Consider the following 23,613-nt stretch of genomic DNA (forward strand, 5'->3'; position numbering starts at 1 on the left):
TTTTAAAAACTTCTACTAAGGAGGCATTTTTACATATTTCCTTAATATGTAAAATCAGTTGCCAAGGGATTTTTTTTTAAATAGAATTTCATCCCTGTATGCCAATTTTGAGATAATTTTCCCTTATGAAAAAGTCCTATACAATTAGGACAAAACTGGTTGAATTCTCTAGAGATTACTATAAAAATCTGTAGAATTTGAATATATCCTTTCTATAAAGTTAAACATAAATGATATCCCTGCTACAGAACTGTTCGTTTAAACATTCTAGATGAACTAGGATTTTTCCATGAGGACAACTAAGCATACATTTTCTCTTTTTAGCTTTTCTTTTACTGAAGTTGTAATATTGAGTTTGGCACACCAGTGTTTCCCTAATCACTAGTACAGAATTATGACTTCAGTGCAGAATCAAGAAGCTAGATGGTGAATGAAGAGGGCTCTTACCCCCACCCTCTTCAGTAATGGAGGAGAACTTCTGGCAAAAGACAACTTGTGTTGATTTTTTTTAATGGTCTTTCTACTTTGCCAGAGTATGAGTAAAAATATCATCTTTTAAATGTAAGTAATTTTGCATACTTGTTTTATTTTAATACTTCCACTCTCAAACAGGAAATTCAAAACAAGCAGAAGATGGGCCCCACAGATGAGACCCCTCGTCGCGGACCAGAGTCTCTACCAGTTGGACACCATGATATCATCACAGATATTGCTACTTTCCAGACTACTCAAGGGTTTATAGTAACTGCATCAAGAGATGGAATTGTTAAAGTATGGAAGTAAAAGTTGCACTAGTATATAGTATGTAAATATTTGTAACAAAGAATAGTACTATACTGATTTTGAAGAATACGAAGGTGACCATTCATCAATCACTATGGTTATTAAAGCTTGTTTAAAGGCCCTTTGAGTTATCATATTACAGCTGCTTGGTATCTGTAGCACTTTCTGAAAGTAACAAGCCAAAGCTGTTTATGAAGAAATTGTATTTAGCCTTATGGTAACCATACTATTCTTCAGGAACCTATAAGAAAATAGTTTATGAAATATGTTGCAGATTATAAACATAATGAAAGCTGCTGACTCCTACATAAACAGTATTTATGAAGTATGACTTTTTTTACATTGAATCTGAAAGAGTGAAATAACTTGTTGCACTAATGTCCATGTATACTCTGATGAATATACAGTTAATACTAGAGAATAAACTCCATTTGAGCTTACTTGTACAGTAGTTTGTCTGCAATATCTATTGTCCCTTTATGTCTATGGTGTGCTGACCCTTGAAACCTGCCAGGCTTCTGCTTGCAGGCAAATGTCATATTTGAGCATGTTATATAAAAGAGGACTGAAAGCCCAATGGTATTGTGCAGGGAAAAAAATATTTAAGCACTTCATTTACAGCAGGGGGAGAGGGGGAGTAGCAAGAACGCATAAGCCACAGAACGAGTGATGCATAATGTTTTCTTATTCCATTATACACTTTTTCTTGCATAAAACAGAGATACAATTGTTACATCCAGGCAGCAGGAAGTTTTGAGGTACATCATGAGCAGGCAATTTAGTCTCTTGTATGTAAGTAATGACTTGTAAAGGAACAAGAATCTTCCATCATGATCACTGCATCTTGTCTTTATTCTTAACACAGAAGGCTTGATGGGAATAGCACTGAGTATTATTTTTAGCTATTATGATCACATGAAACAAGACACCATCTGAAGTTTCAGGTAGATAGTTTAATTGGTACCATGATATGTTGCATAACATGCATTAAAAAGCTCAGTATAATGCCACCATATGACAGAAGCGTTAGTTTGACGGCAGGAAGAGGAGGAGGAGACAGAACAGCTGGTATATTTGGCTCCTTTCCCTCAACTGAATTGTCTAAGGGAGGTGTGAAGTCATCCGTAGGGTTCCAAAGGTTAAACTGTCCACCCTACTCCGTGAGGTGTATGCAGACATCCCCCTTACTTTCCTTACATCAGACATAACTCGCGTTATCTTTCCTTCCGTTTGTTTTGGCAGCATTATCCATTATGTCTGTAGTTATCAAGGACTGATGTGTACTGCTGGGAAAACCATTGGTGTTTAGAGGACCATCACTTATGTCATCCTGGAACATTAGTGTTGCATGCCCAGAAACAGCGTATTCAGCATCAGCTATGGCATCACTTCCTGACCAACTGTCATGTATGATAGCACTGGGGATAAAAAAACAGGAAACATTTTGCCCTGGCAGGAGGACTCAAAAATAGCTGGTATTTGCTAACTTCCTCTATTTCAATGTCTCCCCTTTTCCTTATGTTCAAGTCTTAACTCAACCTCTCTGGAACAGAGGTATTCAGATTTCAATAGGGGTCGTCTTCACGATTTGTAGCAAGCTGGGGTATGAATCTACGCTGCCCTGCAGTAGGTATCTGTGTAGACCCTGCTGCTGTGCACGAGTGCACTTAGAGAGTAGCTGAAAGCACACTAAGGAACTGTTTGTGCCTCAGCAAGATCCACACAGACAATGAGCAGCAGGCTAGTGAAGGTCAGATTTACACCACAGCCTGCTGCAAACTAAATGTTCATGTGGACAAGCCCTAAGAGCTGAAACCATATGTACCCCCAAATCAACCAACCATTGGTGTTGGGACAGGTGGTGCTTTGCACAAATGAGCTCTGCAGGACAAGCAGAAATCAGACAGGAGGAGAATTTTGTATCTGGTTTTAATGATAAGTTTTAAAATCTTTGTTGCAATTCTGTAGTCTTCAATTTTTTTTTTAAAATGACTGATAATTTTGATGGCAGAACATGAAATTACTGCCCAGCACAACTACTCACATGCATAAAGTGAAGCACATCTGTGAGCGTTTGCAGGTTCAGGACTTTTAGTAGGAATCCCTACCCAGGAGAACTAGGTGCTCTCATCAATTTGCCCATATATAACAAGTCATAATAAAATAAGTGTCTGGACTCACACATGTTCTTGGCCCCTTAGTGCATATTCTGGTTTCCAAGAGCCAGCTCTGGTACAACTTCTGAGCTGTACTGGTGGATATCTGTTGATTGCACCTGTCAAGAAAACAAGACATTAGTAACAAAATGTACCAACTCAATACAATTTGAAACAGTTTTCACTCATCTTTTCCTCTTCTGCCCCCATGTATCTTCATTCACCTAGCAGGGTTGTACTAAATACCGAAAGCAGTAAGACAAATTACTGTCAGAGCTTGCAAGGGCTTATTCTCAGCTTGATGGTATTTCTGTTTGATGTAACACTATAACATTTGGATGTCACAGCCAAATGATTCCAAAATCTCAGGGAATGGTCGAGACATAAGAATGGCCATACTGCGTCAGACAAAAGGTCCATCTAGCCCAGTATCCTGTCTTCCGACAGTGGCCAATGCCAGATGCCCCAGAGGGAATGAACAGAGCAGGCAATCACCAAGTGATCCATTCCCTGCCACCCACTCCCAGCCTCTGGCAAACAGAGGCTAGGGACACCATCCCTGTTCATCCTGGTTAATAGCCATTGATGGACCTATCCTCCATGGATTTATCTAGGCATCAGTGGGAAGAGTCCTATTGATTTTGGTGAAAATCGGAAAGGGGGGGGGGAATGACACATAGCCCCTGGCATCTGATTGTAGACCTAGAGGCTTCAAGCACCTCTGTAATTGTCTACAAATCAAAGAACTACTTGATGGCTGCCATTAATGCTTTCCATCATAACACCCACCCCCATCTCAGTTCTGCCCATCCTCCCAATCAGTTTTAAATTACTGACGAGAGAGAGAGAGAATCAGAGCAGTGGCATGGGGGCACATGCAGCCCCTGAGATGAGAGCTCCTGGTATGAAGGAGCGGGATTGCAGGGAGTTTCTGAAATAGGATGGTAGCACACAGGGATCCTGTGTGGAGGAATGTAAGAAGCTCCTGGTGTGGGTAATGTGCTTGGCCTACAGAAGTAACAAGTATGCAACTCTTTAGTATGCTTAACCTTTAAAAGTAATGTTGATACATTCATCATAACTTTTCTTATAGTTCACTGGTTCAATAAGAGAATGAGAACAGGCCTATTGGCAAACTCAGTTTAAATATCTACTGTTTCTTTAATCATAGGCACCATTTTTTAGACACATTCACACCACAATGCTATTTCAAGCTATGATTAGTATAGTACATTTGGTCTCACCCTTGCAATTCAGTCCTCCTCAAAGGCTTACTTTTGCCTAGGGAATCTAAAAATAATTCAAAATTTGTCTATGTTAAGGTAAGGCCTTCAGGATGATTGTCCAATTATGCTTTGAAGTCTCCTCCAGTATCATTCCATCAATGCGTCTGCAAGGGCTGCTGCGCTGTGTGAGCAGCATAGATTGTACTAAATACATCCCCCATCTGCAGGTTCTTCTGATGTTTAGTCAAGTGATCCAAGAACACAATCACCTTTCTGACATATCACTGTGTTGATCTACTACTAGGTCAGCATTTATTTTCCTGTTTATTGAATACATGGAGGGCCCAGGGAACTGATGATAGGATATCAAGCCCTCAGCCTAGGTCATTGGTCCAAGCTGTGGCAGAAGCTAGAAGTGACCTAAAGTCACTGCCATCTGATAGTTGTTAGGTGGTCTATGTGAAATAAGGTTGGTGGCCTTAGTTCAATTCCTAGTAGAGAGATTCCCCATCATAAAACCTATTGAGATCACCAGTGCTGATAGTCTTATTAGACATCCTTAGGAATGAACAAGCATGGAATTGAACCACTCTTTCACCCCTTAAGTATTTAAGTTGATCCACTGAGGACAGAACTGAGGGACTTTGGAATGGGAAACTTGCATTGAAGTCTCCATGATAAACACATTTGTGAATCTATGGAAGACTAATGTCCAAGGTTATCAACCTAACCTCTTTCATGAGTTGCAGGACATTCACTGAAGAACAATGAAACAGCATTAACATAATAACTTACGCCTGAGGAGATGCACAAACGGTTTCATAAACCTCACTACATATTCAAGTTCAGGCTTGTGAACTCTGCCCAGCTGAACCAAATGATGTTCCAGGGGAATACTAGCCAGCTCTTCCAATTCATTTTTGTTATATACATGTCCTAATGAAATTACAAACAGAGCATATCCTTGGCACTTGGCTCTCAGAGATGCCTTCTTTAATATTTCTTTGTCCCACTGACTTGTTTCTCCAGCAGATATAACAATGATAGCCTTGTGTTGTCTGGAGTGGGGTGCAGTTAAGAAAACATTATCAATTGTCCACTGTATGGCATGGCCAAGAGCAGCTGCTCCATTCAGCTGTTGAACAGATTGTCGGATATGTCTTTTCATTAACTGTCTACTGCTGTAGGTGACAAAGTCAAACTCTTTCTTTACAGGGCTCCTCCCTGGCTGGGGTTTGAAACCTGGTGGAGCATGGCTCACCACAGCCACCCTATCACCTGTGGAAGAAGTCTCTGGCTCAGAGGAAATGTCAAAGTTATCAAGTACTGTGCTCAAGAAGTTTTTCACGTTCTCAAATTCGGCACCACTCATTTTCTGTGAGCTATCCAAAATGAAAGCAGCATCCACATATGCCGGTGGTGATCGGGATCTGCGGCGTTCACAAAACTCATCTGGTTTACATTTGTCTGCAAATAAACAGAAAATTAGTTTGTACTTCTCTTTTTAAGAAACTGAAAGTGTGAGCTCTCAATTCTGGAGAGGATTAAAGAGCCTAAGCTTAAAGTCAGGTTTCAGAGTAGCAGCCGTGTTAGTCTGTATTTGCAAAAAGAAAAGCAAATTTGTTAGTCTCTAAGGTGCCACAAGTACTCCTTTTCTTTAAGCTTAAAGTATTAACAATAATCTTCTACCTCTGTGAAAGTTATGTATAATTAAAATCAGAAAGCTAAGGGATGGATCCTTTGAAATAATCTGCTCCACACAAGATTCAGCCTTATTACTAGGGCTGTCAAGTAATCACAGTAAACCATGCAATTAACAAAAAAGATTAATCATGATTAAAGAAATTAATCATGATTAATTGCAGTTTTAATCACACTGTTAAACAATAGAATATCAATTGAAATTTATTAAATATTTTGGATGTTTTTCTACATTTTCATATATATTGTATTGTGTTAATCAGTGTATATTATTTTTGATTACAAAGATTTGTACTGTAAAATGATAAATGAAAGAAATAGTATTTTTCAGTTTACCTCATTCAATAGTGTTGTATAATCTCTTTGTTGTTAATGTAGATTTTTTTGTTACATAACTGCACTCAAAAACAATGTAAAAACTTCAGAGCCTACAAGCCCACTCAGTCCTACTTCTTGTTCAGCCAATCACAAAGACAAACAAGTTTGTTTACATGAGAGAATGCTTCCCTCTTCTTATTTACAATGTCACCAGAAAGTGAGAACGGGCATTTGCATGGCATTTTTGTATCTGGCATGGCAAGGTATTTACGTACCCGAGATGCTAAACATTCGTATGTCCTTTCATGCTTTGGCCACCATTCCAGAGGACATGCTTCCATGCTGATGACGCTCGTTAAAAAAAAAGTGTGTTAATTAAATTTGTGACTGAACTGCATGTCTCCTGCTCTGTTTTACCTGCATTCTGCCATATATTTCATATTATAGCAGTCTTGGATGATGACCCAGCATATGTTGTTTATTTTAAGAACAGGTTTCAGAGTAGCAGCCGTGTTAGTCTGTATTTGCAAAAAGAAAAGGAGTACCCGTGGCACCTTAGAGACTAACAAATTTATTAGAGCATAAGCTTTCGTGAGCTACAGCTCACTTCATCGGAATGCATCCGATGAAGTGAGCTGTAGCTCACGAAAGCTTATGCTCTAATAAATTTGTTAGTCTCTAAGGTGCCACGGGTACTCCTTTTCTTATTTTAAGAACAGTTTCACTGCAGATTTCACAAAACACAAAGAAGGTACCAATGTGAGATTTCTAAAGATAGCTACAGCATTCGACCCAAGGTTTAAGAATCTGAAGTGCCTTCCAAAACCTGAGAGGAACAAGGTATGGAGCATGCTTTCAGGTGTCTTAAAAGAGCAACACACCAATGCGGAAGCTACATCTCCATCAAAAAAGAAAATCAGCCTTCTGCTGGTGGCATCTGACTCAGATAATGAAAATGAACATGTGTCGGTCTGCACTGCTTTGGATTGTTATCGAGCAGAACCCATTATCAGCACGGATGTATGTCCCCTAGAATGGTGTTTGAAGCATGAAGGGACATATGAATCGTTAATGCATCTGGTACGTAAATATCTTGCAACACCAGCTACAACAGTGCCACGATAACGCATGTTCTCACTTTCAGATGACATTGTAAACAAGAAGCGGGCAGCATTATCACCTGCAAATGTATACAAACTTGTTTGTCTGAGTAACTGACTGAACAAGAAGTAGGACTGAGTGGACTTGCAGGCTCTAAAATTTTCATTGTTTTATTTTTGAATGCAGTTATTTTTTTACATAATTCTACATTTGTAAGTTCAACTTTCATGATAAAGAGATTGCACTACAGTACTTGTGAATTGAAAAATACTATTTCTTTTGGGCTTTTTTACAGTGCTAATACTTGTAATCAAAAATAAATATAAAGTGAGCTTTGTATTCTGTGTTGCAATTGAAATCAATATATTTGAAAATGTAAAAAACATCCAAACATATTTAAGTAAATGGTATTCTATTATTGTTCAATGGTGTGATTAATCGTGAATAACTTTTTTAATCACTTGATAGCTCTACTTATTACATTAAAATTCCCTCCCATTCACTTGTTTTAGGAGACTGGTGACATTTGTGGCATTATTTACTTTGATGCAAATTTAGAGCCAGAAGCAACTTTGTAATACATATAAATATTCCTAAAACACAATACTCTAAAAACATTTATCACAGCACTGAGAAATATGTAAGGAACTGTTCAGATGTTACAATGACCAAATATACATTGGAATTCTACTAGTAATTATCACTGAATTCTTATTTGGGAAAACATGTATATTTACCGACATTGAATGAGAAATAACTAAAAGGAGAAATTTCTTTGTTGAAAGAACACCACTCTGAGGCCTGGGATACACTAGGTGTGGGGGGGGTGTTTGAACTAAGATACGCAACTTCAGCTATGCTATTTGCGTAGCTGAAGTTGAAGTACCTTAGTTCAACTTACCTGGCCGTCCTCACGGTGGCTCCCCCGTAGACTCCTGCCAAGGTGGAGTACAGACGTCGATTCAGGGATCAATTTATCGCGTCTAGATGAGACGTGATAAATCGATTGATCACTACCCGCTGGATGCGCGGGTAGTGAAGACATACTCTGAGTGTTCAAATGAGCACTCTGCACCCAGAGTGCTGATTGGAATACCCAATGTTCTATGTAGATTTCCACATTTCGATCATGCTGGATGCTGCACACCACCCCTAAAGGCTTAAAAGGTGCTCAGTACCTTCCAGAATTATATACCAAATTCCAAACTACCAAGAAATCTGAAGTGCCCCTTAACCTGTCTTCTTTCCAATGGAATAAGAAGTCATTCCACTGACGAGACATGCACATTGAAAACTGCTGCAACACACCTCCTTCAACATCTTTATTCATTATAGAAAAGCATTATAAAATACCATACTATGTATGAAGTCAGGTGTGTTGCTTGAGTCACACTGAGTCGTGTGTGTATGCTCTGATATTTCATGCACTTTACTTTTCCCAAGGACCATTCTAGGACCAGATTGTCCTTACTCCTAATGTGAATACACAGATTGTGGAAGGCACAGGGAATATTCAAGGGCCAGGGCCAGGGCCAGGGCCAATCATGATCGCTGCATTCAGGGAATGCAGGGATTGCTCTCTCCCTGCTTCCCCAAAGTTGCAAATCAGCCCAAAAGTGGTGGAGAGGGGTAAGAAAGAATCAGGGCCACGGCCCACTTCCTATCCATGCCTGACTGGGCAGGCTGTCTGATTCCAAGGGATGGTACAATTTGCACACTTGCCCTTCTGGCTAGGGAACTCTGTCGATCAAGGGCGTTGTGACCTCCAGCAATGCAGTACTCTAGCTCCTGAGGCCAAAACCACCCCTGAGCTTCCTCTGGGAGGATATGCATTGCCCCTGTGAGAATCCAAGCACATGGCAACTTTATTAGAATTTTAGCAAATGCTGCAATCTTCCTTAGTTGCTCATGCACTCATATTAAGGGTAATTTTTAAAAGTGCTGCTCAGCCTTTCAGCATAGCTTGCAGGTTTTTCAATGCAGACCCCTTCCCTTGAAGTTCTGTGGACACTACTTTGGAACCTTCGACCTAGAGGAAGTTGTACTACACAGGCTGGGGCACTGGAAGAGCTGCCCAGCCTGGATGCTTCCTCTGGAAGCTGGAAACATTGCTTGTTTCAATTAAATTAACGGACCCGAGTTGACAGGAAAATTTTATTTTTATTTACCAAACTAGACATTGACCCTGGATTCCAAATAGCAGAAGAACCTCTTACATGGACAGAAATATTCACTAGCTTATTAAACTGAAAGTAATTTTGCAGTTTAGCAATACAACAGATGAAGCATTTGAAGGATTTAAACATTTTTATTAGGGCTGTCAAACAATTAAAAAATTAATCGTGATTAATTGCTCTGTTAAACAAGAATAGAATACCATTTATTTAAATATTTTTGGATGTTTTCTACATTTTCAAATATATTGATTTCAATTACAACACAGATTACAAAGTGTACAGTGCTCACTTTATATTTATTTTTTATTACAAATATTTGCACTGTAAAAAAGAAAGCATTTTTCAATTCATCTAATACAAGTACTGTAATGCAATCTCTATCATGAAAGTTAAACTTACAAATGTAGAATCTTGTACTAAAAAAACTGCACTCAAAAACAAAACAATGTAAAACTTTAGCGCCTACAAGTCCACTCAGTCCTACTTCTTCAGCCAATTGCTCAGACAAACAAATCTGTTTACATTTTCAGGAGATAATCATAATCATCGAACTGCAAGGGACCTTGAGAGGTCATCTAGTTCAGTCCCCTACACTCAAGGCAGGTGTTTGTCCAACCTGCTCTTAAAAATCCCCAATGATGGAGATTCCACAACCTCCTTAGGCAATTTATTCCAGTGCTTAACAACTCTGACAGCTAGGAAGTTTTTCCTAATGTCCAACCTAAACTGCTTCTTGTTTACAATGTCACCTGAAAGTGAGAATAGGTGTTCTCATGGCACTGTTGTAGCCAGTGTCGCAAGGTATTTATGTGCCAGATGTGGTAAAGATTCATATGTCCCTTCATACTTCACCCACCATTCCAAAATACATGCTTCCGTGCTAATGAACAGTTCTGCTCAATAACAATCCAAAGCAGTGCAGACTGATGGACGTTCATTTTCATCATCTGAGTCAGATGCCACCAACGAAAGGTTGATTTTCTTTTTTGGTGGTTTGGGTTCTGCAGTTTCCGCATCGGAGTGTTGCTCTTTTAAGACTTCTGAAAACATGCTCCATACCTTGTTCCTCTCAGATTTTGGAAGGTACTTCAGATTCTTAAACCTTGGGTCAAGTGCTGTTGCTATCTTTAGAAATCTCACACAGGTACCTTCTTTGCATTTTGTGAAATCTGCAGTGAAAGTGTTCTTAAAATGAACGTATGCTGGGTCATCATCCGAGACTGCTATAATATGAAATATACGGCAGAATGCAGGTAAAATGGAGCAGGAGACATACAGTTCTCCCTCAAGGAGTTCAGTCACAAATTTAAACTAATGCGTTATTTTTTTTAACAAGCATCATTGGCATGGAAGCACGTCCTCTGGAATGGTGGTGAAAGCATGAAGGTGCTTATGAATGGTTAGCATATCTGGTACATAAATACCTTGAACAACAGTGCCATGAGAACACCTGTTTTCATTTTCAGGTGACATTGTAAATAAAAAGCAGGCAGCATTATGTCCCATAAAAGTAAACAAATTTGTTTGTCTTGGCAATTGGCTGAACAAGAAGTAGGACTAAGTGGACTTGTAGACTCTAAAGTTTTATTACATTGTTTTTGTTTTGAGTGCAGTTATATAACAAAAAAAAATCTACATTTGTAAATTGCACTTTCACTATAGAGATTGCACTATAGTACTTGTATGAGGTTAATTTCTTTTATCATTTTTACAGTGCAAATATTTGTAATAATAATATAAAGTGAACACTATACACTTTGCCTTCTGTGTTGTAAACTGAAATAAAATATTTGAAAATGTTGAAAAACATCTTAAAATATTTAATTTTGATTGGTATTCTATTGTTTAACAGTGTGATTAAAACTGTGATTAAATCACAATTATTTTTTGAGTTAATTGCGTGAATTAAGTGCCATTAATCGACAACCCTAATTTTTATGCATTCGAGTATATTTCCTCCTAAGAAAAACTTGGCAACACAGATAGTTGAGGTAAGCAGTTGCTTGTAAATCATGATCAACATGCTACTCCTTGAAAAGTTCCCTCCTTGTAGGGATTAACTTGAAGAAGAAATAAAGTCAGAAAATTCAGCTGTGGTTATTTGAAACACCAATGTCTTTGCCTAAATGCTTTTGCCAGTCTCTCTCAGGCTTTTTGCCAGGCAGCACTAAATAATAGTGTTTGTTTTCTAATATATATGGATCTTACCAGGGTGGATTTGATTTAAATTAAATTGATTTAGATCACTAGTCAGGCAGACTTGATTTAATCATGGATTTCTACATAAAAATGCATTCTTGTTGGTTGTTATAACCTTAATACATATTCTTCACAACTCAGAGATAGATGTAGGTTTCATTTTTAGAAGGTACACACTATACATTTTTAAAGTGATTTATTTTGAAAACTTTTCAGATTAGTTTTACAGCTATATCAGAAAATGAATGATTGTTTGGTTATTTCATTTACCAAAGGTAATTGAAGCAGCTATTTATGAAGTCATTGGGAGGTGAACTATCTCCAATTCAACAGGTTAATCATTAATATTTGGAGGATTTTCTTGGCATGCTGTATTAGGAGGAGAACCTCACCAGACAGACATTTAAATTGTTTTATTTAACTAAAATAATTGGATTTTTTTCTTCAACAGCACACATAATATTTTAACAAAACAAGCATATGAATTTTTGAATTTAGTTAAAAACATTCAAGTTTTTAAAAAATCAGGTTTGTTTTTGTTAAAATTGTTTTTAACTAAAAGAGTTAAATGAAATATTTAAAAAACAAACAAAAAAAAAATTAAATAGACTATGTCAGCCAGGTCAACATGAGAAACTTAAAATGTTGGCTTCTGCAGCTAACTCAGTCATCTTCACCTTCGTTTTCTTGTTTGTTCATAATCTGGAAAAGAAAAACAAGCTTGCCTGCCTTTCCAGGTCCCAAATGATTTCTCAATTAGGAATGAATTAGTCCAAAGGAAGAAAATATTCTTTCTACACTGGCAGAAGAAGTTACGGCTGTTAAAAGTGAGATTATCACTTCAACAGTCTCTGAATCCAAGTGCTTAAGTGACTTCCACCAGTTCACTGGGGTGACTTTCTTTAAAACATCATCAGTAAACATATATTTCTTGAATGGTTCATCTTTAGCTCCGAGGTTTATTATAGTTGGCATTATGGAGGGATGATGGCCGGATGTGGATGGCTGGATGAGCCAGCTCCTCTTCTTCAGCAGTTAAGGTTTGACCCTGGTACCGAGTATGGAGAATATTTGCAAGAAAATGAGCTGGAGATAGTGCTTGTTCCATTCATTTTATAATGCTTGTAATTTAACTCTGTCATTGCATATTTCTTTTTTTAAGATCTCACTCAGTTCCTTCCAAATTTCAACAGCGAAAGCAATAAAACAGCCATTTCCCTGCATTTTGTTCAAGGCTACAGAAATAGGCTTCAGGCTACTCAGCATGTGTTCAACATTTCTCTTAAACCCAATGTTGAGAACTTTGGCTGTGACAGTGCCATCTATTTTTTCATGATTTTGTTCACAAACTGTCATCAGATTAGGCCAGTTCTTGATGTAGTGCTCAAAACAGTCCACTACTGAGTTCCACTGCACGTCTTGTGGGACAGCTAGCTTGGTTCCTTCCACTTTTTCAGAGCAGCTGCTGCAAAATGGTTGTTACAGAAGAATTTTGCAATTTCAACATTAGCCTTTATTTTTGGAACACTGAAGTCTTTAGCTAGGAGGTGCATCAAATGAGCACTGCAGCCATATGTTATTAGCTTGGGACTCTCTTCACTGCCTTCTAAATTTCTTCTCATCTTGGATACATTTGCAGCATTGCCTGTGACAAAGCTGCGTACTAGACATTTGAATTCCCCCCCCCCAAGTTTGTTATAGCTTTTACTGCTAGTTCTTGTAAGTATTCTGCTGTGTGTGCATTTCCTGATGTATCAATTGTTTCTGTAAGGAAGACATTCCCTTCTTCTGTTGTCACACAAGCACATACAGCAGCATCATTGTGGACAATGTTCCACCCATCAAGACTCAGGTTAACAATTTCACCCTCTAGACCAGGGGTCTCAAACTCAATTTACCTTAGGGCCAGTGTCAGTCCTCAAATTCTCCCAGTGGGCCAATAATGTCACTCATGCCTCCCAGAACCCGCCTCTCAAACTCTGCCCCCCCCACCTGCCTAAGGCTCTGGGAGGGAGTTTGGGTGTGCGAGGTGGTCTGGGGTAGGGGATTGGGGTGCAGGCTCTGGGAGGGAGTTTGGGCAGGGAAGAGGGTCTAGGGTACAGACTCGGGGATGGAGTTTGGGTGCTGGTGCAGGAGGAGGGGGAAGGGGTGCAGGCTCTTGGAGGGAGTTTGGGGGCGGGAGGGGGTGTGTGGGAAGGGGGTGCAGGCTCTTGGAGGGAGGTGCAGCACTTACCTGGGGCTCCCCCAGGCACCACCCCCACAGCTTCCCATTGTCTGCAGGGGTGCTAAGGGCGGGGGCAGCACGCAGAGGCACAGCCCTGCCCCAGGGCCACAGGGAGGGACCCGCAGCCACTAGAGCAAGCACACAGGAAGCTGCTCAGCTCTGCTGCACTGTCGGTGGTGGGCGGGGCCTAAGATGATGTGCGGGTGGGGGGTGGCAACGGGACCAAGGGAGAGACCTGGCCCGAAAATTGCTGGAGCCCTGCGGGCCACATTGGGGAGGTTCCTCGGGCCACAGTTGGCCTGTGGGCCGGAAGTTTAAGACCCCTGTGCTAGACCTTTTGCACACTGCTTAATTTCTCTTTCATACACTTTATCCAGCAATTTGCCTGCGACATCTGCTCTGCTGGGTGGACTGTATACTGGTCTTTATGACTGAACCATGTTAACGAAGTGTGGGTTCTCAATCATATGGAACGGAGAGTTTGTTGCATAAACAAACTGGGCAATTTTTTCATCAATTACCTCTTTTTGTCATCTGCTGGTTCTTATCACAAACTTATCTATGGTTGTTTCTGGATGATGGAGTTTTTTTTTTCTTTTTTGCTACAGGTGATCTACTGTGGCTATGTGACATACATGATGTGACTGAAACACTGTCATTGGCAGATAACTCTGAAACTGTAGAAAGTGATGGTGATCTTGAAGGTGGAGAGTCTTCAGAATCCTGTATGTTGAGGATGGATTCTCCTAAACAAAATAAGTCAATGCAGTTATTTAATTATTACCACCATACCGCTCATTTAGTATTAATCATTGCATTCACTGATACTCAGTACTACTTTAAAGGTGAAATTGTAAAAGGAAGATTCCCTATTTCAGTTATTTATTTTTTATCACAACTGCATCTAAAATGAGTCTTCAGAATCCTGTATGTTGAGGATGGATTCTCCTAAACAAAATAAGTTAATGCAGTTATTTAATTATTACCACCATACCGCTCATTTAGTATTAATCATTGCATTCACTGATACTCAGCACTACTTTAAAGGTGAAATTGTAAAAGGAAGATTCCCTATTTCAGCTATTTATTTTTTATCACAACTGCATCTAAAATGATAGTACCGTAGAGTAACAACTATATTTTTTGCTCAAACATGAGAATTCAAGAATAGTCCAGAAGGAAGACAGGCAGTCCTTAAGAAAGAAGTACGAAATTAAAAAAAAAAATGTTTACCAACCTGAAGATCCTGCATGTTCAGTCATGTTCCTTTCATCACCTTCAACTCTGCTTCCTCCTGAGAAGGAACGCTTCTCATGATGTTATTTCATTCGGGCAACCAGGCCTTGCATTTCTTTGTTGCACTGTTTGCATTTTGCACGCATGCCTGTCTTACCCACAGGTAGAGGAATTTCTTTAAAATATTCCCAAATTGGGTCTCTTTTATGGCCTACTGCCATTATAGATTTTCCCTTCTAGTGAGAGAATGGTATGGTAGATCTCAAATCAATGAAGACTACATTCAGAAAGACCTCAAGACTTCTGGTCAAATAGTTTCACTTTTGTTTCTACTGCCTGTCCCTCCCTTCTCACATTTATCTCCAGATGTCTTCTCCTTGTCCAGATCTATTCCACCCCCAACAGTCTTCTATTCACTGAAGTATTTGAAACTTTGCACTTTTAGAGAGAGGTAAGTGATTGACTCTGTGTACACAAATTTGCAGAGGGACAATAGGGTTGAGGTCTGTTATTTCTCACCTCTATATATTATTTATTTAAAAACATTTTTGCTGTTAACTAGCATGTTATCTCTGCAGACACAAAGCCACAGTTTGAGAACTGCAAAACTAAGCATCTCTGGTGGTATCTTCTAGACTGAGCACTGAGTACCATTGGGTAGATAGAAAGATTAACCTAAATAATCTATACAGAAACCCCTGGAACCCCATAAGATTGGGTCCCTAATCCATGAACTATTGGAACTCATTTACAAAAACTTTCCTTAAACTTTACATTAATATATTGTCTCATACTATAGAATTAGAATTTATAATCCCTATTCCATGATGAAGTATCTTTGAGCTATAATGTATCTTAATTAAAACTATCTTTAGATAGATTTTTTCCCCTTAAGCATTTTATCAAAAAAATCAGATTTAAATTAAAAAAATCAGATTTTATTTTGTTTTATTTTTTTAAAAACATTGATTTTTATCCACCCTGGATCTTACCATAACAAAGAGTGCAGCGCTGAAATGTTTCCAACAATGGCTCATAGCTGTTCTCTTGATTAATATTTATTACCTGGAAGAATCCAGTATCATCCATCTAGACAGAACAATAATAAAAGGATTTAGTGCAGAAGGCAAGTGGTGAGTTTTACCTTAAAACAGTTTCTTTGAATGCTGTACAACTGTGTTCACATCAGGCATTCATAGAGAATTACATTCATTCCTAAGTGTCAGGCATTCAACCCCTAAGCCACCCATAACCAACAGCAAATTTGTATATTCTCTAGCATGACAAACTTCAGTGACCCTGAAAACCTCTAGAGAAACCTCCAATTTCCCAACTACCCTTCAGTGATGAATTTGGGTTCTGTCTGTCTTTGTGCTGGGCTCCAGCTTGGCACCTCCATACTAAAGTTTCGCCCTCTATAGGGGCTGGAATGTTCCAAATCTCAGCGTCAGCTAGCTTGTGTGACTGGAGTGTTTCATCTGACACACAGTTAGTTCAGTAGAAAACTGGTGTGACTTTAGATGAGCGTCCAAAAATAAGGCACTGCATACTGTAGTTTTCCGAGCAGAAGTATGGATTGAGAATAATTCTCAAAACAAAAATGTTACATTCAGTGTTTCCAAACACTAGCTACTCCTTACGAAGTGATGACCCCGTTCTTCAGTGTCTCCTTGAACAGAATTCCCATTGACTTCAATGTAGGGGCTAAAGGACTGTATGCTGAAACTGGGAATCAGTGACACCGGGCATCTTATTCTATTCTGAAATGGTTCTCTTTCCACTGATGTAATGTAACACAAGCTATAAGTTATTATGTAAAAGGAGAAGGGAAAAGGGGCAGAAGTGAGTGTTGCAGAAAAATTCTATGCCCACTTTCTGGGCTTGCTTAGGAATTTTTATTCTTAGCCAACACTGATTTGGCAGACTATTGGGTCTGATATATTTAAGAAACATGCCATGTATCCCTCAACTACCTATTTCTAGATTTCTTACTTCATGCTTCCATCTCTCACCCTTTAAACATGCCTTTAAATTACTGTAAAGCCAAAACCTGTAGCCATTAAAAAAAAAAAATACTGTCACAGGTTGACACTGGCCCTTTAAGAGAGAAGAGGCCAGTGTACCTATGACTGGTCAGTTGACCCCGAATTAGGCTTAAAAGAGGGCATCTCAGTTTGGCTTTAGAGGGGGGAGAGAGACCCAGAGAGTCAGAGCTGCTCAAGAGTAATGACTGAAAAGGACAGAGAAGGGTAGGTGTGAGCTGTCCGAGGAGAAAGACAGGGAGAAACAGCAGCAATGGAGAGCGGTACAGAGAGCCACTGGAAAGAGCAAGAGGTCAGTGGTGGGACCTGGCCAGAGCTGGGGAACTCTGTGGAGCTAAAGGAGAGCTCATGCAGAAGCCCCTATGAAGAAGGGGAAAAACCTGGCTGTTTGGGAGAAGCTGAGCTCAAAGCAAGAAGGGTTGATGCTGGAGGGGGGAACCCAGGATAGGGTTCACAGGCAGAGAGGCCTGTGAGAGTAGAACACTAGGGGAAGCTCCCTTGCAGCAAGCCTGAGTGGAGGGCTGCAGGAACCAGAGTCCAAAACAAGGGGGTTGTTCTGGAGGGATATTTCCTGATCGGGGTAGGACTCTTAGGGAGGGAAGCCTGGCTCAGTGGCACACTTGGAGAGTTCTGTCCCAGGAGACCTTCCTTGGGGCTATGGGAGAAGAGTTGTGGGTCTTGGAATACCCAGGTAAATGCCCTGGAGAGTGGGGCCCTGGAACAGGGGCTAAAGCAACTGGGACAGAGTGGTTAGTGACTCTTGGCTGTGTGACTGGGGAATGGTGACCTTTGCATGGGATTGATGAGCTGCTGCGTTGTAACCTTGTTTAACTTCGGGGGTTTGAGAAGAACTGTTTTACTATGAGTGATCTGTGGACTGTGACCCTTTTACTAATATAAAGGGTTGAATTTTCTGCTGAGAGAGACAATGTTCCTATCCACAGGTGGATTCCAAGGGGAAACTGAGGTAGATACAGCACCCTGCTGCAGAAGGGCTCCTTGTGTAGGGGCCGTACTACTCCACATCCCTTTGTTAAACTGATTTCTCTTGATAGTGTCTTCAACTATATCTTTGTTTAGTTTCTAGTCTTTCTCCTTGAAAGAGATTACAGGATTTCCAAGGAAATCCATGACATGCTTTATTGTAATGCAATTTTTACAACATCATCAAAGCACAGAATGTTGAAACTGTAAAATTCCAACTGATTTTTCTTCTTTCCAGCAAAAAAATGCTGCAAAAAGAACTCTCTCTTCAGAGAACGTACTGCAGCACAACTAAGCAGAGAACACACTTTTAGACACCGAGTAATGAGCGTCGTAAGGGCTCGAGTCCTGCTCATCTTGCTCATGTGATCAGCATTTGGCCTAAGACAGTGTTATCCTGTAATGGTACTGTAGTAACAAGAAATGTCATCACAGAACAAGTTAGCTGAACAGGAGCTATATGTAACATTAGATGCGCCAAACTGTGTTAAAGAAACATAAAAGTTGCACTGACTGTTAAAATAAGAAAAAAATATATAGAAATCCAAAAACTTATATTTCCTTCAGCTATGCAAACCTAGCCACATTGCACAGATCTGCTCTTTGATCTGTTGCTGTTGCTAAATCCAGAGCTGAAATTGCTCTGCTACCCTAAAACAATGACTGAAGTGTGGGTCTCCATATTCAGTGTGCCTCAGTGATTTCCATACCAAGTCTGCAAGTTTGCAAGAAGACATATTTTCTGTCTGTCACCCCACAAACTCAGCTTAGCTGTTGACAGTCAACTTGGGTTCTTTCCATTTCACACACTATCAATGCTAATACAGATTCTGCAGGCTGAATTATTCCCTCAGCTACAAGTATGCAACCCTGTTAGATTATGCAACAGTGATACCTCTCAAACATAATTAAGAATTATAGTGTTTTTCTTCATAAGATGCCCTGCTCTCTCTACCACTGTTATTTGAAATATTTCCTTGCCACAAATGCTAATAGTTCCACAAACACATTGCTTTGGTAGTGAACCCTACAGTTTTTAAGCACACTGGGTCTGATTCTCCACTGCCTTGCCCCTTGTGTAGTCGTCATTTACCCCCCAAGCAGAGTGAGTGGAAAACACCACTGTTCTGGTTAGGTACCGTTTTGCTGCCATTCTGCACTCACTTTGCACAAGGGTAAATGACAGACAATGTAAGGTGTAAGGCAGTGGAGAATCAGGCCAGGTTTTCTTGAATTTATTAAATACTCTGGTTAAGCACCAAGTCCTACAATTTTTACAGGATGCATAGTCCTTATAGAAGTAGGTCTACTGACTTGAATTGGATCACTAGCATTAATAAGGACTATTCATGTAAATGCTGCAGGATTTGACCCAATATATGATCACAAATAACCAATACAATGGGCAAGATCTGTCCTGGGTGTAACTCCATTGAAGATAATGGAGTTACACCAAAGGACGAATGCGACCCACTATGTTTTGAAAGCTGTGAAATACAAAGTCTTGTTACTGAACATCAAAAAGAAAACGTTCGTGGAGTTCTTACCGCAAAAGCACGACTGAGGAGGGGAACATCATTAAAAGCGAGAACTACTGGAACAATATCAAATGCAGCATACTCCAGAACTGCTGTGTTAATAGAAAATTCGTCTGCAGATGGCCCATTGCTGAAAAACACTGCTACTTTTCTCACATTAGGACCTTGGCGAGTTCGTTTGAAAACATTCTTGGCAACGAATTTCATTGCTCTGGCAATATCCCGTTCACTTGAGGATCTCTCATAAGACAGATTATTAAGTTTGTTGAGGAGCTGATTCTTGTTGTAGAACTCGGAGAAGCGGATCAGATAACGCGTATTGGAACTGTAGGACACAACAGCAACTCTAGCTCCCACTGGGCAGTTGCTGTTCCTAATTTTGGTGGCATTCACTACTGATATTACAATCTCTCTCATTCTTTCAAATAACTGGGATGTGACATCCTGGGATATTTCCAAAGCAAACACTAGTTCCGTTGGATATACTGGGCATTCCGGTTTTTCTAGAAGATAAAAACAGTTGTTATACAAATCACACAAGATAAAAAATGCAAACTATTTTAAAGTGATTAATAACTATTTAATTTTACTTTCCCTAGATAGCCCGATGTAATGTTGCATGCCATCTAGGGACTCACTCTACAGAAAATGATACAAGGGCAGGTGGTGCTGGAGCACAGTTCAGGAATGCAATGAGACTTTTTCAGACATTGCACTTTTTCAGACTTTTTCAGAGGAGTGCGTGTGCTGGACACAATTGCAGTCCCTGTACTCCTTCGAACAGGGAGGAAGGGAGGGGCAGGGAGAAGCCAAAGTCATAGTCTTGCCCCCTCCCATGCCACATACAGGTTAGCAAAACTGGAGGGGTACAGAGGGGGGGATTATGGAGCACTTCCCTTCCTGTCTGGAAGGTCCAGAAGGGATTGCGTTTCCTGAGACACAAACACTCCTGGAGCACTCCCGGTGGTACGTGGTTCTGTATTGCCCCCAGCTCCATGCTCATCAGGCACAATGGGTCCTACCATGTCTATTGTACTTTACTTAAATGCAACACTAAGCCTTGGAAAAGCATGGGGTACTTCTATGATTAAATAGATTTCAGTGTGTTTAGTGGCTCCAAATGGTAGTAGAGGCACATGACGTTCAGGAAGACAGCTGAAAATAAAGCTAGTGAACAGAAAGGAAATGGTAATCTAAGCTCATGGTATGGGCCATAAAGAGGACCATGATGGTACCCAAAGGTTGTTGTAACATAAGAGAAAACTCAGAGAAAAGAGAAACACCAAAATGACTAACAAATGAAGAGAACTGGTAGGTAAGGTTCCGTGGGAAGAAAATTTAAGGGCTAAAAGAGTTCACAGGAGAGCTGTGAAACAGAAGTTTCTCAAAGAGATGGCATTGAAGGAGCAACAGCAAACTATCCTCATGCAAAGGAAAGAAGGAAGAATAATAAGAGGACAATATGGCTCCATGAGGAGCTCTTTAATAGTCTGACAATCAAAAAGGAATCCTACAAAGAGTGGAAACATGGACAAATTACTAAGGATTAATACAAAAGAATAGCGCAAGCAAGTAGAGACAAAATCAGAAAGGTTAAGCCCTGGTCTACGCTAGGCGTTGAGGTCGAATTTAGCAGCATTAAATTGATTTAACCCTGCACCTGTCCATATGACGAAGCCCTTTTTTTTGACTTAAAGGGCTCTTAAAATCGATTTCCTTACTCCACCCCCGACAAGGGGATTAGCACTGAAATCGGTTTTGCTGGGTCGAATTTGGGGTACTGTGGATGCAATTAGACAGTATTGGCCTCTGGGAGCTATCCTAGAATGCTCCATTGTGACCGCTCTGGACAGCGCTCTCAACTCAGATGCACTGACCAGGTAGATAGGAAAAGGCCCGCGAACTTTTGAATTTCAATTTCCTGTTTGGCCAGTGTGGCAAGCTGCAGGTGACCATGCAGAGCTCATCAGCAGAGGTGACCATGATGGAGTCCCAGAATCGCAAAAGAGCTCCAGCATGGACCGAACGGGAGATATGGGATCTGATTGCTGTATGGGGAGAGGAATCCGTGCTATCAGAACTACATTCCAGTTTTCAAAATGCCAAAACATTTGTGAAAGTCTCCTAGGGCATGAAGGACAGAGGCCATAACAGGGATCCGAAGCAGTGCTGCGTGAAACTTAAGGAGCTGAGGCAAGCCTACCAGAAAACCAGAGAGGCGAATGGCCGCTCCGGGTTAGAGCCCCAAACGTGCCACTTCTATGATGAGCTGCATGCCATTTTAGGGGGTTCAGCCACCACTACCTCAGCCGTGTTATTTGACTCCTTCAGTGGAGATGGAGGCAACACAGAAGCAGGTTTTGGGGATGACGAAGACGATGATGAGGTTGTAGATAGCTCACAGCAAACAAGCAGAGAAACCAGTTTTCCTGACAGCCAGGAACTGTTTCTCACCCTGGACCTGGAGCCAGTATCTTCCGAACCCACCCAAGGCTGCCTCCTGGACCCGCCAGGCAGAGAAGGGACCTCTGGTGAGTGTACCTTTTAAAATACTATACATGGTTTACATGTATGGGGAGAGGAATCCGTGCTATCAGAACTACATTCCAGTTTTCAAAATGCCAAAACATTTGTGAAAGTCTCCTAGGGCATGAACGACAGAGGCCATAACAGGGATCCGAAGCAGTGCTGCGTGAAACTTAAGGAGCTGAGGCAAGCCTACCAGAAAACCAGAGAGGCGAATGGCCGCTCCGGGTTAGAGCCCCAAACGTGCCACTTCTATGATGAGCTGCATGCCATTTTAGGGGGTTCAGCCACCACTACCTCAGCCGTGTTATTTGACTCCTTCAATGGAGATGGAGGCAACACAGAAGCAGGTTTTGGGGATGAGGAAGACGATGATGAGGTTGTAGATAGCTCACAGCAAACAAGCAGAGAAACCAGTTTTCCCGACAGCCAGGAACTGTTTCTCACCCTGGACCTGGAGCCAGTACCTCCCGAACCCACCCAAGGCTGCCTCCTGGACCCGCCAGGCGGAGAAGGGACCTCTGGTGAGTGTACCTTTTAAAATACTATACATGGTTTAAAAGCAAGCATGTTTAATGATTAATTTGCCCTGGCATTCGCGGCTCTCCTGAATGTACTCACAAAGCCTTTGTAAAAGGTTTCTGGGGAGGGCAGCCTTATTCCATCCACCATGGTAGGACACTACCACTCCAGGCCAGTAGCACATACTCGGGAATCATTGTAGAACAAAGCATTGCAGTGTATGTTTGCTGGCGTTCAAATAACATCCGTGCTTTATCTCTCTGTGTTATCCTCAGGAGAGTGATATCATTCATGGTCACCTGGTTGAAATAGGGTGCTTTTCTTAAGGGGACATTCAGAGGTGCCCGTTCCTGCTGGGCTGTTTGCCTATGGCTGAACAGAAATGTTCCACGCTGTTAGCCACGTGGTGGGGGGAGGCAAAATGCGACCTTGTAACGAAAGCACATGTGTTATGTATGTAATGTTAACAGCAAGGTTTACCATGAAAGAGTGTACCCATTGTTCCATAAAAATGTGTCTTTTTAAATACCACTGTCCCTTTTTTTTTCCTCCACCAGCTGCATGTGTTTCAAGGATCACAGGATCTTCTCCTTCCCAGAGGTTAGTGAAGATTAGAAGGCGAAAAAAACGCACTCGCGATGAAATGTTCTCTGAGCTCATGCTGTCCTCCCACACTGACAGAGCACAGACGAATGTGTGGAGGCAGACAATGTCAGAGTGCAGGAAAGCACAAAATGACCGGGAGGAAAGGTGGCGGGCAGAAGAGGGTAAGTGGCGGGCTGAAGAGAGGGCTGAAGTTGAAAGATGGCGGCGGCGTGATGAGAGGAGGCAGGATTCAATGCTGAGGCTGCTGGAGGATCAAACTAATATGCTCCAGCGT

General features: G+C 40.8%; 2 protein-coding genes across 8 annotated transcripts in view; one reads left to right on the plus strand and one right to left on the minus strand.

The window, feature by feature from the left end:
• The window catches only part of PIK3R4 (phosphoinositide-3-kinase regulatory subunit 4), a 40,397-nt gene extending 39,174 nt beyond the window's left edge, over positions 1-1,223 (plus strand). For 5 of the 6 annotated variants that reach the window (XM_038389607.2, XM_043508938.1, XM_043508939.1 and 2 more), the window contains exon 20: positions 613-1,223. In XM_038389607.2, the coding sequence (XP_038245535.1) occupies positions 613-783 (171 nt within the window). In that variant the 3' untranslated portion in view covers positions 784-1,223. The remainder of the gene's footprint in view (positions 1-612) is intronic. The other variant, XR_006279281.1, reaches the window with a different exon arrangement.
• A 493-nt stretch (positions 1,224-1,716) lies between these two features.
• The window catches only part of COL6A6 (collagen type VI alpha 6 chain), a 110,443-nt gene continuing 88,546 nt past the window's right edge, over positions 1,717-23,613 (minus strand). For both annotated transcript variants that reach the window (XM_038389605.2, XM_038389604.2), the window contains exons 33-37: positions 19,695-20,188; positions 16,114-16,210; positions 4,961-5,632; positions 2,965-3,058; positions 1,717-2,201 (exon numbers count right to left, since the gene is read on the minus strand). In XM_038389605.2, the coding sequence (XP_038245533.1) occupies positions 1,982-2,201; positions 2,965-3,058; positions 4,961-5,632; positions 16,114-16,210; positions 19,695-20,188 (1,577 nt within the window). In that variant the 3' untranslated portion in view covers positions 1,717-1,981. The remainder of the gene's footprint in view (positions 2,202-2,964; positions 3,059-4,960; positions 5,633-16,113; positions 16,211-19,694; positions 20,189-23,613) is intronic.

Source organism: Dermochelys coriacea, chromosome 2 (assembly GCF_009764565.3).
Source record: "Dermochelys coriacea isolate rDerCor1 chromosome 2, rDerCor1.pri.v4, whole genome shotgun sequence".
NCBI lineage: Eukaryota > Metazoa > Chordata > Testudines > Dermochelyidae > Dermochelys > Dermochelys coriacea.